We start from the raw sequence: 16,091 nt of genomic DNA on the forward strand, positions 1-16,091 counted from the left end.
ACTACTCTCGTAAAAGCACGCTTAACTGCGGAGTTCTGATAGGTTCATGGCAATCACGGCTTTAAAATAAGTTGTGTCAAGAATGGTACGTTTATACATATTCGCACATCCCCATTTCTAGACAATGTGGGACGTCATACTTACCATCCTTAAGCTTGAATTTCTTGGAGACCAGCTTAAATTTTAAAAAAGACATTATTAAGTTCAACATTTTGGAATTTTTATTACTTTTTCTGTTGATATACATTTTATTTGCGACTCAAGTCATGGTTGTTTTTTTTGTAACATTTATCTAACATTTCCTTGATAATGGTAATAATAGATAGTTGACTCTTTCAGAACCTTTTTTTGTGTTGAAACTTGAAAGTAGTAGCTCATCTCTTTTCGTTTGGCTGGACTATGGAGTAATATGATTATTCAAACAATATGATTTTTTTTTTTTAGATTATATTTGTGTTTTTATTTTTATAGACTTTATTATATAATGGGTCAAACGGGTCTTGTTAGGGTCGAAGGGTCTGACCCGTTTAGTTAAATGAGTTTTGTCAGGGTTGACCTTTAATGGGTTGGCGGGTCAAACGAGTTGACCCTTAAAAAATCCGACATGTGAACCCATTTTGCCAGCCCTAGTTTCACATGCTTGATCTTTTCTTTTGAAATACACAACTTTCTAAGAAAAAAGATTTTGACTCCAAGCTGTATTAATAGTTGAAATTACTTGAGAGAGTGACTTGTCAAGGCTCACGAAACTTAGTTGAGGTTTAACTATTCGGCTTGTTGTATACCAACTCCAAGTCTGATTTTCTACGACCCATTAATTTTACCAAGCCACACAACATATGGTCATAGTTAGACGATAGAGCTTTTGGACCACATTTGTAACACCCGAGGAGTAATTAAAACGCTAAATTAAGTAATTATGGGAGTGGAATTAATCAACAAGCAAAACACATGGAAAGTTTAAGGAAAATTTGATTTTCAGAATGGCATCCGAACATGAAGTCTTCCGTTCAAATGGTATAGATGTTGTGATGTACATTGGAAAGTCTTCCACAATTAATCATCCATTCCATTCCCGTTCCCTTTCCATCCAAACGAGCATTTTAGAAAATGTCTTGTTCCATATACGTTCGAATTGGAATGTCACAATGGGTCTCGTCTTGTTCGTGTTCCAAGTTTGTTTGAATGGCGTGTCACAGTGGGTCTCGTTCCATCCTTGTTTGATTTCTAGTTTGAATTAGTACTAGTACTTATGCTATTGCGTTCGGACGAGGCATGTTCTATAGGATTTTTAGGATTTCACGTAAGGGGCATTGATCGATGATTGAAACAAAGAATAGCAAAAGAAATTACAATCATCACCAAATACATGTACCATAGAGAAGTTTGTAAGGGAATAGATATAGGGAGAAAAGTTTCATTTGGGTGAAGGGCTATTACAACCTTCTTATTTATAAAAACCAATGTTTTGTCCCCCAAAACCTTTGCAAGAGAACTTGCATTGGTATCATGCATTATCGATCATCTTCCTTCTAAGCTACTAGTTGATTCTGTATATGTGTACGGTTTACTAGAAGAAGTAGCTCTGCTAGAAAGGCCTCTCCATGGAACAAATGCTGGTTGTTTTGGGGTTGGAACTATTGCAGTTTCACTGTTAAGCATGATAACAATGTTTGACATGGTGGGACGGTCATTTGGGTCTTCTTGTACGCATAAGAGTCCAACATTTAAGCACTTCACAAACTGATATGCATTGCAAACTTCGTGTAGAGCTGGGTCCATAAAGTCCAATGCTTGGTTTTCAACCCATAATTTCCATGCCTGAGACAAATTTAAAATCAGAATTGGAATGAAGCATAAAATAACTAAAATAGTATTGAATATTAAAAAAAACAAAAAATTAAACATGCTTACATAACTTATAAGGCTCATGGCTAGTTCTGACTCGTAAAATCTTGTATTCTTTTTTCCGCTTATAATCTCAAGTAGAACTACACCAAAGCTAAAAACATCAGATTTAACTGAGAAAACTCCATCTAATGCATACTCTGGAGACATATAGCCACTGCATGCCAACATTCATCAGTAAATAAGTGAGGAACTTGTATATTCTATGTGTAAACAGAGTTGGGGGATTGAAAATTGTGCTTACTAAGTTCCAACTACTCTATTTGTGTTTGCCCCGGTTTCTTTGCCTCCAACAATCCTTGCCAAGCCAAAGTCAGATATTTTGGGGTTCATCTCATTGTCCAAAAGAATGTTGCTGGTTTTCAGATCTCTATGGATGATCCTCAATCTGGAGTCATGGTGAAGATAAAGAAGCCCACGAGCTATTCCCAAAATGATGTTGACGCGCATTTCCCATTCCAAACACATGCTTAGCTTTTGATCTTGCAAATTTTCCATTTACCATTCAAAGAACAATTTCAGCAACAGTAACAAATCAACTTTTACTCAAACAAGATACAATCTATCAATAAAGCATTGCAAGATATTTGGAATTCAGTTTAGAGACCAACCAAATATAAATGAGTCTAAGCTTTTGTTGGGCATGTACTCATAGAGTAAAATCTTTTCATCTCCTTGTATGCAATATCCCCGAAGTCTAACAAGATTTCTATGTTGAAGTTTTGCAATTAACACTACCTCGTTTTTAAATTCCTGAAAGCCTTGTCTTGAAACACTTGAGAGCCTCTTTACTGCAATTTCTTGACTACCTGAAAATGTGCCCTGAGACACCATACTCACAACATTACGAATAACTTGAAACTAGTTTACATGAACACTAACACCAATTAAAGCTGCTGAAATTACCTTGTAAACTGGCCCATAGCCTCCTTCGCCGAGCTTGTTTGCATCCGAGAAGCTATTTGTAGCTATTAGAATGCTTTCCAAATCAAAGAATGGTACATCTATGCCTTTCTCATCTTCTTCCTTGAACTCACCCGAGTCCATCAAGTCTTTGAGATGTCTTTCACTGTCAAATGTGCGAAGTACTCGATTTCTTTCGTTGCTTCTTATGTTTTCTGAGTCTAGAAGACAACCACACACACATATAATTAATTAATTACATGAAAGAGCTAATAAATGGTTTTATTTTGAATCAATTGGAAATACTACAGATTATGCACACTATAGTGCATTTCGCAAAGCAGTTAATTACCTTGTTTCTTGGCCTTCTTTCTTCTCCACAAACATATACAAACAATTGCACTTGCCAGAACAAACACTACTATTAGAGGTATCGTAACAATTAGAGTCAACGACATCTTTCCTTTTGAAGTCTGAGGAAAATCACCATCTACAAGAAAGTAAGAGGACTACTCTCAGATAAATATTTAAAATACGAAAATGACTCTCCATTATAATTTTGTATTTTTTTTTTGGATGAATAATTATAATTTTTTTTGACAGTGATCGAACTAGCTCTGATAGAAAAGTCAAAATGATAACAAGTCATATTCTACAGATATACTGTTTAGATTAATTGTGGGATTTATATATAATGTCTATTGTTAGCACAAGGTAAGCATGATGTTGCTAAAGAGGATTTGAAAGTCCTACCAAAAACCTCCCAACTTCTAACGTACGAAAGCTGCACAAATCCTCAGTTGAACATGGAAAATTTTTCTTAACACTAATGAAATATTGCAATGGAGAAAGAGATCCTCCTTCTTAGTGGTCTAATTATTTCTTCACCAAGAGAGCAATCTTAATATGCTAGAGGCACATGAAGTAGCATCCTAACCTTTAGTACAATTAAAATTTGAGCCGTCCCATATGAAGTTTCCAGTGCAAAGGCACCTCCTCTTTCCATCTCTTCCGGCATTGCAAGTTGAATTTGGCCAGTCCTTGCAGTCTCTGGATGAAATACAACTTGGCTCTTGCGGGGGCTCCCAACTAATCTCTACTTGATCATCTGTAACTTGAGAACTATGGATTCCAGAATCAGCAGTCACAATATTAAACGGTAATGACTCATTGAGCTGCAGAATTCCACTTGAATTTCTATCATATGCTGCATGTTTGACTTGGATGGCAAATTGTCGTGTACTTGGATCGATACTGGTGACTCGATAGGTGCCACTGGGTGTCTTGAAGCTAACCTGGGCTATGGAATAGTTGCAGTAGAAACTGAAGTACATGGGGTCACCACAATTTGGTCCAGTGCTGAGCGGATAGGGAATCATGTTTGTGCCACAAGGCTCACAATTCCTTGTTGTCGATTCTGCAAAAATATGAAGTCTGGAACAATATTTAAACATTATAAAAATGAGCTTTAGTATTATAACATATATGGTGCCCAGCTGCTTGACATGTCAAATACTTCTATCAGTTCCTGGGCAGCCACAGGTAACTGGGGATTATGAGCATGCAAGATTAATTTGATTAATATTTAACTCAAAAGTTATAAGTCAAAAGATAAATTCACTTATACTTCATCTGATTGGACGAAAAATATTTTTGGAAAAATATATTATATTTTTTATTTTTCGATGTTTGGTGCAATTGAAAATGATGGTGAACGGAAATCATTTTCAGTTTGACTGTAAATTAAGCCTCTTTAATTTTTGAAAAATGACTTATGGTTTTAAAAACCGTAAATCTTTTTCTAGATTTAAACTCTTCAATCTTGCAGGCACGTTTGTGGGAATTTGCCACCACCGGGCATTGGAGTTTGTTAGTAACCCGAATCTACCACTGAAGATCCCCAAATTTTGGTATCCGATTGCCGAATTTCGGGGCTAGTGATTGACCGCTGTCGTATTCTGGCAAAACAGGCTGGAATTCGATCGGTGCCAGAATCTAGCACTAGTATACCAGAATTCGGTGAGGAATCCGGCCAACCAAGGTTCCGGCAAAATTGTCTGGAATTTGGCTATTGCCGCAGGATTTCGGCCTTCATCGCCGAATCCGAAAACAGTAGCCGGAATCCGGTGAAAGTGGCCGGAATCCTACCAGCTAGTGACGGAATCTCGTCACCGGTGATTTTTTGCTGTTAGTGATTTTTTCGTACAAGCCAAATGCCAAAAAATATTTTCAGAAAAATCGTTTTTTCTGAAAAATGATTTCATTGAAAATATTTAATTTTCGTCGAAGCAAACGGAGCAATTTAGATAAATTCACTTAACTCCCTGAAATTTCATCATTTTTGCAATCCATTTCCCAAAGTTCAAAAATTCTTAATTTAGTGTATCGAACTTTCAATTTTTTGCAATTTCACCAATCCCGTTAGGATTTGGGGTGAAATCAGACGGTAAAAGGGTAAAATAATCTTTATACCCCTGTAAACTTTATAAAATTACAAAATTACTCTTCAATTACGCCTTTTTAAAAAAAAAAAAATAGAAAAAAAGAAAAATGTATTTTGATAATTTCTCACCCTTTCGTTAGGATATATATACATTAAATCCTAACAAAGGGGTAAGATTGCAAATTTTTAAAGTTCAATACAAAATGTACACTAAATTGAGAATTTTTGAACTTTAAAAAGAAGATTACAAAAGTGATAAAAAGTATAGGATAGTTAAGTAAAGTTACTCATAGATTTAATTAGTTAATTAATATTTTAACACCGTGTTCTTCAAATCAATATGTGTGGATTCAATTCAGCTAGTATCCCAGCTAATTTCAACATATTCCAATAAAAAATACTACGTATACTTTCAAATGCTTACTCTCTAATATTTCTCCATCTGAATATGAAAAGGAGTACCTATATCAGATTTGGCTATGCGGACGGAGAGGTTACGACCACCGTTTGCATACTCCTCTTGCAGACCAGTTACATCCTTACTCCAAATCCGGCAGACGTCCGCCGCACTAGAGGTACTGTTATCACCTGATTCACCTCTTTGTTGCTTTCTGTTTTTCGCCGCCTCATATGAATAAGCTTTGCACTGGCAGTCGTTGAGGCACTCGTTTCTACACTCTGTTTCATTTTTTCCCTCGAAATCAGAATCTGGGTCGCTCACTTTCATCATCTTCAAGCTCAAGAACGTGTCGCTCTTGCCACATGACGTCGATTTTCTGATGCACCCACCAAAAAAATCTTCAGAATTCCACTTCTCCGGGTTACTAGGCTTGAACCCCGGCAAACATTTGCATCTTATCCTATCGTTAATATTGCAGCTGCCGAAGTTCCCGCAGACATTATAAACGCTACAGTTGTCTTCCGGCACAAACCATATCAAACTCCAATGATCCAACTCCCACGTCAGATACTTTAATTGGCCACTGTAATCCATCACCAACCTTGTGGAACTATAATCGCGAGGCAGTTTTGTTGACTTATTATACATGCTATAATTGACGCTCTCGCTGAAATTCGATAACAAGCAGAGTATTGCATGACGCAGAGGATCTGAGCCCACGAAATTGCTTCCCTTCCGACTTTTCCAGTAATCGACCGGTTTCTTTGAGATAATATACCGGCCCTCTTCTTCTGGATCTTGCTTAAACGTGAATTTCCCTCTTCCCGGGTCGCCATAACCTTTCCATGAAGTCAACATCAGGTTCTTATCCATCTTCATACCTGGAAGAAATGTATCCGTCGGATTTTTGAAGCTCTCCCACAGGCTCTCCACCGACTGATCATCATTTCTGCTTAATAATTGCAGGTTTCCAGAATCCATGAGCTTCAGACTCAGAGTAATTCGATTTGTAGACAAGGATTTATCATCAAGAACTGTAGACCAATACTCTTTTCCGGTGGCATCGAACACCTTGAAGTTGCCATCTTCTCCAATTCCAAATGAACCTCTGGTGGAAGTGCCCTTGAGTACTGGATTGTCTCGGTTGGCCACCCATACAATTGCTTGTTGATCCCACTTGTTATACCATATCCCGACAAAACTTTTGTTGGTAGTAGTAAAGAATCCCAATGCAAACCTTCCTCCGGTGGAGACGAGAGTTTCTCCATTGTCAGTAATCCGCTCGCCAGGCTTCAGAATATCTCTAGCATAGCAGTGTAGACGAGACGAACAAAGCAAGAATATATACAGAAAGAAGGCGGAAGGCACCAAGCAATCTGCAGACAATCTAGTGCTGATCATTTTTCTTTTTCTTTTTCTTTTCGCCGGCGATGGATTACTAAGCTTCCTTATCAGCAATTTAAATTATTTTGGTCTTCAATCAGTCCATTCCATATACAGTACTATTTAGTGGCTTTACTTTTCTCGTTATCGTTGGGAGATAGAATTATCGACATGATCACTACATGGGTTGTTTTGTTGACTTCGATCTTATCAATTATGTACGTGTGTTTCTCTTTTTCTTTGTCTTTTTGGAAAGCGGCCATTGATATTTGAGGCAAAGTGTGGGACGCACCTTGAAAATCATGCCCAACTTTAGATTCCCAGTGGTAGTTCTACCTTTTATTTGTTGATTTTTTCCTCAGTGTTGTTGGAAGTTCTTTTAATAAATAATGACTTTTGGTTTCTTAAATTGATGTCTTTTGGTTTCTGTAGGAAGTCTTAACTTAGAGGAGTTATTGGTCTTTATTGTAATAAAGAGGGAGAAGAAAAAGCTTTAATTGGACGTTTATTTTTTGTATGCCTCTATATATATAGAATTTTTTTTTAGGGGAATCTTCACTTTAACAAGCAATTAATGCTTCATATCTCAGTCAATCGACCCTCTCGTGTTTTTATGGGACATGCTGCATCACCTTGGTGGATCGAGCTTCGACCCAATTTTCCACACTAGAATTTTTTTTTAGAGGAATCTTCACTTTAACAAACAATGCTTTATAATGTAATTTTACAAAGCACAAGAACTAATTTTTCTACCCCATGCTTGAAGTGCACGGATGATTGACCACAAGAGAGTTTTAAGACCTTAAAACACGAAATTTGTACGGAAGTTAGACATAAATTTGAAGAATAATAATTTCCTTACAACTCTCACACAACCTCTTCTCACATTGTGTGGGTCTCACATGTAGGACTCACATGCATGGAACCCACGCAGAAAAAAGTTTGTGTGAGAGTTTTGTGGAATTCACTCCCCAAATTTGAAATCATTATTGAAAGATAGGGACATTCTTAAGACCAAAAGTCAAACCAATTTCACTAAGACCTAGGTATATTTATATGTGTATATTCCCTCTAACACTAAGCACTAAATTTTTTTCTAGTCCATTTTGATTGTTCGCTTATTTCCACAATAGTAAACAATGACTTTTTCTATAAAAACATTAGGTTAAATCATTAAATGTGCAATGTTCACCTCTTGCCATAGTTGTGAACATCAACATTTTCTACGTTGCACATGTGCTTTAGTGACTCGAGAGAGATAAGGCATGAAACATAAACCCTAGGTTCAAGTAATTTGTGGTGAATTTGGCCCATTCGGGTTTTACTATGAGACATGTTGCATCACCTTGGTCGATAGAGCTTTAACAAGGACTTCAACCGAAGTCTTCCACAATTGAATTTTTTACTTGTCTTCAACTGCATTTTAATGACAACTCAACCTTAAACCTAATGCTTACAATAAAACACGTTTTGAAATTGAAATTGCCAACATTAAAAACCTAACGCTATTGTTTTGGGATTAACCAAGTATAATATATAGGCTTAACCCCTAATCTAACTCACTAGCTAATTTAAAGTTTCATTTATTCACTTACAAAAATGTACCAATCAAGTTATCTTATGGAATTCATTGCATGTTACATCACTCAATAATTTTTTATATAATCAATATTTTGGCAAGCCTATCGTTATATTATGTTATATATCTCTATGTTTATAATGTTAAGTGATGTAGGATAAGTTTCACCCTAAATTTCAGTTTATATTAGAATTTGTAATCTATATAAAGGTTTTGAAAATTTGTCTATATTTTGTGAAAAATAAACAAATTATGTCCATCTCTTTATTATATACCTTATTTGAAGGAAAACATTCCTCCAAGGAAAAACAACAAAAAATGATTATAGAAAATAAAAGAAGTCTTTTTTTTTTTTTTGAATAAAATAGCATGTGCTATCATTAATACTGCAAACAGCTCATAGGCTTACAACTTGAAAGTAAGGAACATGACCCCTCAACTCTCTAAGCCAAAAAGATCTGGCTTAGTAAAACAGCTGCCTAAGCAGAAATAAAAATTTTACAAGAATGACACTTGAGCCTCTCTTACAATAACGATCATTCTCTGAAGAAAGATGGCTGATCTAGCACTTAACCAACAAATATTCCCATAAAATTTGATCCAAACACAAGCAAGCTGAGATTGGAGAAACAAAAGAAAAACACAAAAAACACATAGGCAAAAAACACCCAAAACAAGCTGCCAGCAGTGGGGGAAAAAGTCAAGATGCCGGACGGCAGCGCGTGTCACGAGGCCACCCAGACGGAGATCCGACACCGTATAACCGGTTGCTGCCGAGCACGGCCTGAAAAAGGTGGAGTGTGGCCCTCACGTGCACCATAGAGTAGAGAGCTTCCAGGCGCGTGGGCGCCACATGTCGATCACCGATGATTGACAAGACCGGAGCTTGCAGCCGCAGGGGCGGAAGATGTCGGGAAACGTGGCTGGGGGGCGCGTGTTAGTCAAAAGTCGGCGGAGAAGTATAGATTTAGCTTCCAAAATCAAAGAAAAATGTGAGAAAAAAAAAAAAAAAAAAAGAACGGCCAAAAATCACCCCACCGACGACACGTTGGCTCGGCCACTCCTCCAAAGAAGACATCTTGAGATGAATAGTCCTGCCAAAACGAAAAAAAAAAAAAAAAAATAACAAAGAAAAGCAAATAACAAGCCACCATAGTCCAAAAAGGTTAGGGAAAAGTCGGTTACCACCGGATCTAGCCGGGGGGAAGAAAAGCTCCACAACCCTAGAGGTTGGGAGAAAAACTACCCCACTGGACCAACCCAGTGGGAACAAAAACACCTTAACTCACGAGGAGCCAGAGGGAAATCACCACCGGGAGGGTGAGGCGTGAGGCCACCCCCTCCCGGTGAAAACCATGCTCACAGGAGAGGGGCTCTAGAGAGAAGCAAAACGGAAGAGACGCGGGTTTTTTTCACTTCTAAGTAAACATAATGCTGTACCAAATTCGAAAATAAAAGAAGTTAATTGTATGGGAAGCTCATTAACTATTTGGCAATACAAACACATCGATTAATAATGTATTTGTGTAATGAGCTTTTACTAGTGTCCCTTAGAAAATGGAGATGTCTTGGCCTCATTAATTACACTGTTCTTTCAATCATGAAGCAGTTAATGTTCTTTTGTTTATTTTCTTTTTCTTTTTTTGTTCAGCCACATCTTTGTTCATTTATTAATCATCTACTGCCCACCATAGCGATGACAATTTTATAGCATTTGAGTGTTATCAGGTAATTATAGTTTTTACTACAAATTTTTTAGAAATTGACATGATAATGGATGTCGATAAGAATAATCATGTGACAATCGACATAACATTTATTTTTATAAAATATAAACTATCACTTGAATTTAAAAAGAAATTATAATAAAAGTTATAATTCCCAAATATTTTTCTTAGCATTTTTGCACTTTGCTAGCTTGTGCTATGAAGAGTTTAATTTAGATATACCGCAGACAACCATAAAAGCTAAGGAACAAACTCCCAAGTGAGAGGAATATGATCATCTACCCACGTTGAGTCATGTATGCGGGCTTATATGCATGAATTTAAACCACCTAGTTTGAACCATTTTCTTTTTTGGGCGAACGCATGCATGTTTCACTTCTTGTTGCTTTTACCTTATTTTTTAAGTCCCCATAGATCAAGGATTCATGGCTATTGGCTAGTAATAGCTAGCCTTTTAAGACTTCTGTTGAGGAGATACTTGTCCCCTATTTAAAGTGGGGTCAGATTAGCCCATCGGGTTGATTTGAACTCAAGACTCCGGATTGGTCCTCAGACCTTGAGCCTTGGCCGGACATCTCAATCTTCATTTATTGGCACAGTTAATTCAAGTCAGATATATGTGTATCAAATATATGCTTAGAACACCGTGCCTGACAGAGGAAGTGACTAGATATTTATCATGACAAGATTTTCTCTGGACAAAAGGGAGAAGAAAGGGAATATGCACATGTATGTGATATAAAAAGGGAGTATTTAAACTATTTTTACATCAGGATCAATTATCCTCTCTCTCGCTCCCTCTCTTCTTTAGACACTCGATTGACTTGACCGTCGGAGGAGGCTTCGCCGGCCAACCCCCAGCGGGTCTTTGCTGTTTTGCAGGTCAAGAGACACTAACGAAGGGACGTCTCTGATGATGCCACGTCACCGTGGAAAATTTTGACATCAACAACTTCGATGGTTCCACAATAACACTGAGGTTATATATGTTTTAGCGAAAATGATTTTTGATATTTTTTAATGTTTGGTGCGATGGAAAATAATGATTAAATCAAAAACATTTTCAGTTTAACTAGAAAAGCTTTTTTAATTTCTGTAAAATAGTTTCTTTTTTCTTAAACTGTAAATAATTTTTTGAGTTTGAGCTTTTCCTTCTTAAATTATCGGAGTTCATCGAACCAGTGCCAAACCTCCATCAGACCACAGCTGGAGTTCGCCGGACCCTAGCTGGACCACCACCGGATGTTGCCAACCACTATCCGCCATTGCTCATTTTTCATACGAGCCAAACACAAAAAATATTTTCAAGAAAATCCTTTTTACTAAAAAAATTTTTGTGAAGAAAAATAAATTTACGTCAAAAGCAATGGAGCCTAAATCAAAACTACATTAGAACTTGGGTATAGGAATATCCCAAAAATTCCCATGTCTAAAGGACTCAACTATAATTAAAAATGATTTGTTTCGTCATTTTATTGGAACTAGCATTGCACCTAACGGAATCCTTCAATGTTTTAACAGAATTTAATTCCAGGAACTAAATTTTTTTTTAGCATACTCTACTTTGATACAACATAGAGCGATTTGTAATTTAGGCAAATCACATGAACTAATTTTGTATTCATTCCTAAATTTTAATCTATATTGAAGTCGTTTTGGGTACGAACGACGTGAAAAAAATTCATGTCGATTTTGTAAACGACATAAACCATTTTTCGTCGCGACGAAAATTCTTGTTATTTAGTGTTAAAAGGACCCGAAATTTATTTCTAATTAACAAGCAAAACAAACAGGGTTCAACAATGTTGCAGTGACATCTCTCTTGACCAACCTCTCTCTCTTCAAAGACCCGTCTATATATGTCTATATATGTCTATATATGTCTATGCACCATCTCTCTCTTCAGCATCCTTCTGCGCGCGAAATATTTCACGTACGTTCACTCCCCAGGGCCCAGAGAGCTGGGTGAGGCCAGCAAGAAGCTAGGAAATTCATTTTCTTCTGCTATCGTGGTTTGATGAAACCAGTAAACTTCTTTCAAAGATTGTGGTGCAAAGCATACTGAAATAACTTCTTAAGATTGTTAATAAAAAAATTTAAAGTAGAAAAATAAATCTTTTTAAGGTGCGTTACGGATTCGCTTTTTTTTAAGAAGTTATTTTCCCCCATCAATTTTGATCTATTGTTATGCATTGGGTTATATAAAAAATTCTCCAAGATACAATGGAGCTCAAAAAGCTTCTAAAATTCTGTTTCATTTTGCGCAAAACGAAACCAAATTAGAACACTCTTAGAGTTTATATCCTAGTAAGGAGAGAGAGAGACAGAAGGAGAGAAAAAATAACTACTAATTCAACTATCATTCAATATTAACAAAACACTTAATCCTGATCGATGAATTAAATTTATAATTAATGGTTAATTAGTTATAACCATTACATTATAATTTTTTGTAACGATTACTTAATTTCAACCGCTTGATCAAACTTAAATTTAATCTTACAATTGACGTTACTAATTAACAGTCAATTAAATTCAACCATTGGATCCAATACACACCCAAAAAAAAAAAAAAAAACCAAATTCTGGACAGTTTAAAACCGTCCAGAAATGCCAAAAAACCGTCTAGAATCAATTTCAGACGGTTTTTTCTGAACGGTTTGAAACCGTCCAGTATATAAAGTTGCTAAATGAATTTCTGGACGATTTGAGCAAAACCGTCCGGAATTCTAGACGGTTTGGTCCAAACCGTCCAGAAACAGTTCTAGACGGTTTTGGGCAAAACCGTCCAGACTTTTTTATTATTATTTTTCCTTCTATCTCGATTTATTTCTTATATGTCCAGAAATGTCTAAATATCGTCCAGAATGTCTAAATATGTCCAGAATTTTTATCGTTTCTGACATTATTGCCTTTTTTTTTTCCTTCGCCGGCGATGCTCTGCTTCTGGCCCTCGCCTGAAACTTTTTTTTTTTTTTCTCCCTCACTGAAAGCTTCTTCAAGGACCGGGGAAATCTTCCCCTTCCTCCCCCCATAAAATCTAACCCAAAAAATCCAACCCAACATTAAAATCCGGCCAACACAGTTCCAAGAGAGTTCAAAAGGGGAGAAACAGTGGAAGATCGAACCCCATCTTCCAAAAATCAGGCCTGGAGCGGATCGGAGCTCGAAGCCTTGATCTCCATCACCATGACGTCAAAACCAGCCCCTCAGCGAGACCTCGACGCCTAGATCTCCGTCACCAGTGACCGAGTCCTGTGGCGGTGGGGTGAGTCGTCGTCATCTTCTGGAAAAAAAAAAAAAAAAAAAAAACACAAACAACAAAAGAAGAAAGATTATTAAGATAGCGAGACAGAGAGAGACGAGAGAAATTTGGGGATTGGGCCAGAGGAAGAAGAAGAACGAGAGAGAGAGAGAGAGAGAGCTAGAGAGAGAGAACAGATCGATGGCTGGTTTTACGAATACAGTGTGCGTGAATTGAAGGTTTTAAAAACTGGTTTTAAGATATCGATGTAACTAATACAACTAGTGTGCGTGAAAGTTTTAATCGGACGGATGTGATTTTGGTTGAGAAAGAAATCGGAGGGATATTGTGAAATAAAGGGGAATCACGTGGATTGATGGGAAAAAAATTTCCAGACGGTTTGGTAAAAACCGTCCATAAATGCTCTTTTTTTTGTAGTGATCTACCCTTAAAGCATATACATATTTCTTTTCTTTTCTTTTCTTTTCTTTTCTTTTTGACATGTCCACACAGGAAGGAATTAAGGGATTCGAACTACTGACCTCCACTTCATAAAGCGTGGTCCCTACCCGATTAAGCTACCCCTTGGAGACAAAGCATCATATATATGATCCATATCAAATCGCCATCAAGGCATTTGGTTACGTTTTGTACACACCAAAAAAAAAAAAAAAAAAAATTCCTCAACGTTTTTATTATAGCAAGGAGAGAGAGAGAGAGAGAGAGATGAATTTTAAAACTGTAAAATGATTTTTAGAGAGAAAAGAAATCAAAAAATAACTATTAATTCAACCGTAATTAAAATTTAACCATTCGATATTAACAAACACTTAATCTTGACCGTTATATTAAACTTATAATTAACAATTATTTAATTATAACTATTAGATCATAATTTTTAGTTACGATTACTTAATTTCAACCATTAAATCAAACTAAATTTAATCTTACGTACAGTTGAAGTTAATCAAATCCAACTGTTGGATCTATAGTAAAAGCATCCTACGATCAAGATCAAATTACATGATCGTATAATCATGATCGTCCAAAAATTAACAGTCATGATCTGATCACTCCGAGCTCTAATGCATCATCTGAAGTGCCAATTGCACCACAAAAGCGCGACTGCCATGCATGCCTGCGTCAAGTGCTTCGTATCATATTAAGTATACACACAAGTGCATGTACTAAACTATTGCTTGCTTTAAAATAATAGCTTGACGTGAATTAATTGGACCCTATAAATGTTTCCTTTAATTTTATTTTATTTTCACGTAGGACTCCTTTTCCAAATCAGCCAAACCCGTCTAACTCAATCTTACATAATGATATTAATTTTGAAAACTTTTTAACATTTGATAGAGACGTAAAATGGCCCCAATGACTTTGCTTTCCGCTAGCATTGGAAATTTTCCTCTCTTTTGAGAAACATTATGCAAGATTGAGTTAGACGGGTTTGGCTGCATTTGGAAAAAAAGAAGAAAGTTTCGTTTAAATGACCTGTAACCCTCTTCTGCACTAAAGTAAGAATGGTCCAAGAAAGAGAATCTGATCCGAAAAATCACTATACTACAATTACATTGCTGTTTGTATGTTTGTACATATGAATGTTGTTGGGGACAGAACCGTACATAAGTCGTTTGTGCGGGTCATATTTAGTGCAGCAAGCAGAAGAAGATGTACATATGAATGTTGTTGGGGACAGAACCGTACATAAGTCGTTTGTGCGGGTCATATTTAGTGCAGCAAGCAGAAGAAGATGTACTTGAAGAAGAAGAGGAGACTTTGTGGCTACCGACAGCTCTGATATATACCATAAAGAGTTATGAATAGAATTGATGAATATATATATGCTTTCCATTGTCTTTCTGTGGGAGCTGTGAATTGTATTTATAATCAGTTTGTACAGTATGGATTTTGTTGCAGCAGTTACAAAATCAAATGTGAATTACATCATCTTATCTTCTGTTAACACCTCTTTATCTTGATCTTGTACTTGAGTTGATGGCTTCTTAAATCTTTATCATCTTTCTTCTTGATCTTGTATTCTGTGATAGAGATCGATGAAATGCATGGCCTTCTAAAGGTTCAAAATGCAGGGTCATTCCTTTGTGAAAAAGGCTCCCTGAGATCAGGCCACATCTCAGGAGCGGATTCAATATAAATCACATTTGCAGCAAGCTATTCCTTAAACAAAGAACGTAAGATCCATGATAAGACCAAATTATTGAGCAGATCTATGGACTGGAAGGATCTTCAGCCTGACTTGAATAAAAAGAAGATGATGCCATAAAGACAACAACACTCTAATACCATGACAAAAATCAGATTAGTTTGGAATAACTTCTTGTATATATTGGTATACTTAGTATTACATAAAGAAATAAAGAGATAAAGGAAACAGATAAAGACACAAAGATTAAGGTGGTCACAGTAAAGCCTTTTCTTGGGTACATTTTCCTTGATATGTGATTTGAGTACATGGATCTATTTATAGAGCTTTA

At 36.5% G+C, this 16,091-nt stretch overlaps 1 protein-coding gene across 6 annotated transcripts; it reads right to left on the reverse strand.

Moving 5' to 3' along the window:
• Nucleotides 1-1,385: 1,385 nt before the first annotated feature.
• LOC133861261 (G-type lectin S-receptor-like serine/threonine-protein kinase At4g03230) lies at nt 1,386-7,055 on the reverse strand. Of its 6 annotated transcripts, none has more exons than XM_062297004.1 (8): nt 5,717-7,055; nt 3,749-4,228; nt 3,164-3,301; nt 2,815-3,026; nt 2,520-2,730; nt 2,153-2,390; nt 1,915-2,002; nt 1,386-1,821 (listed from the first exon to the last, which is right to left on the reverse strand). In XM_062297004.1, exons 1-8 carry the CDS (start codon nt 7,053-7,055, stop codon nt 1,522-1,524), a joined length of 3,006 nt encoding a protein of 1,001 aa, XP_062152988.1. In that variant the 3' UTR covers nt 1,386-1,521. The 6 variants fall into 6 exon arrangements, 4 of the variants coding, with proteins under 4 accessions (XP_062152988.1, XP_062152987.1, XP_062152990.1 ...); XM_062297003.1 differs by having other exon boundaries at nt 1,915-2,065; XM_062297006.1 differs by having other exon boundaries at nt 1,652-1,821; nt 1,920-2,002.
• Nucleotides 7,056-16,091: the final 9,036 nt, after the last annotated feature.

The sequence above is a fragment of the Alnus glutinosa genome, chromosome 2, assembly GCF_958979055.1.
Source record: "Alnus glutinosa chromosome 2, dhAlnGlut1.1, whole genome shotgun sequence".
NCBI classification, from domain to species: Eukaryota; Viridiplantae; Streptophyta; class Magnoliopsida; order Fagales; family Betulaceae; genus Alnus; species Alnus glutinosa.

Coding starts and splice junctions, on each gene's coding strand:
- LOC133861261 (XM_062297003.1), bottom strand. CDS start 7,055: ATGATCAGCACTAGATTGTCTGCAGATTGCTTGGTGCCTTCCGCCTTC. Junction 3,302..3,748: donor AAATTTTAATTGTACTAAAG/GTTAGGATGCTA, acceptor ACTTTCTTGTAG/ATGGTGATTTTCCTCAGACT. Junction 1,822..1,914: donor CCATGAGCCTTATAAGTTAT/GTAAGCATGTTT, acceptor AATTTGTCTCAG/GCATGGAAATTATGGGTTGA.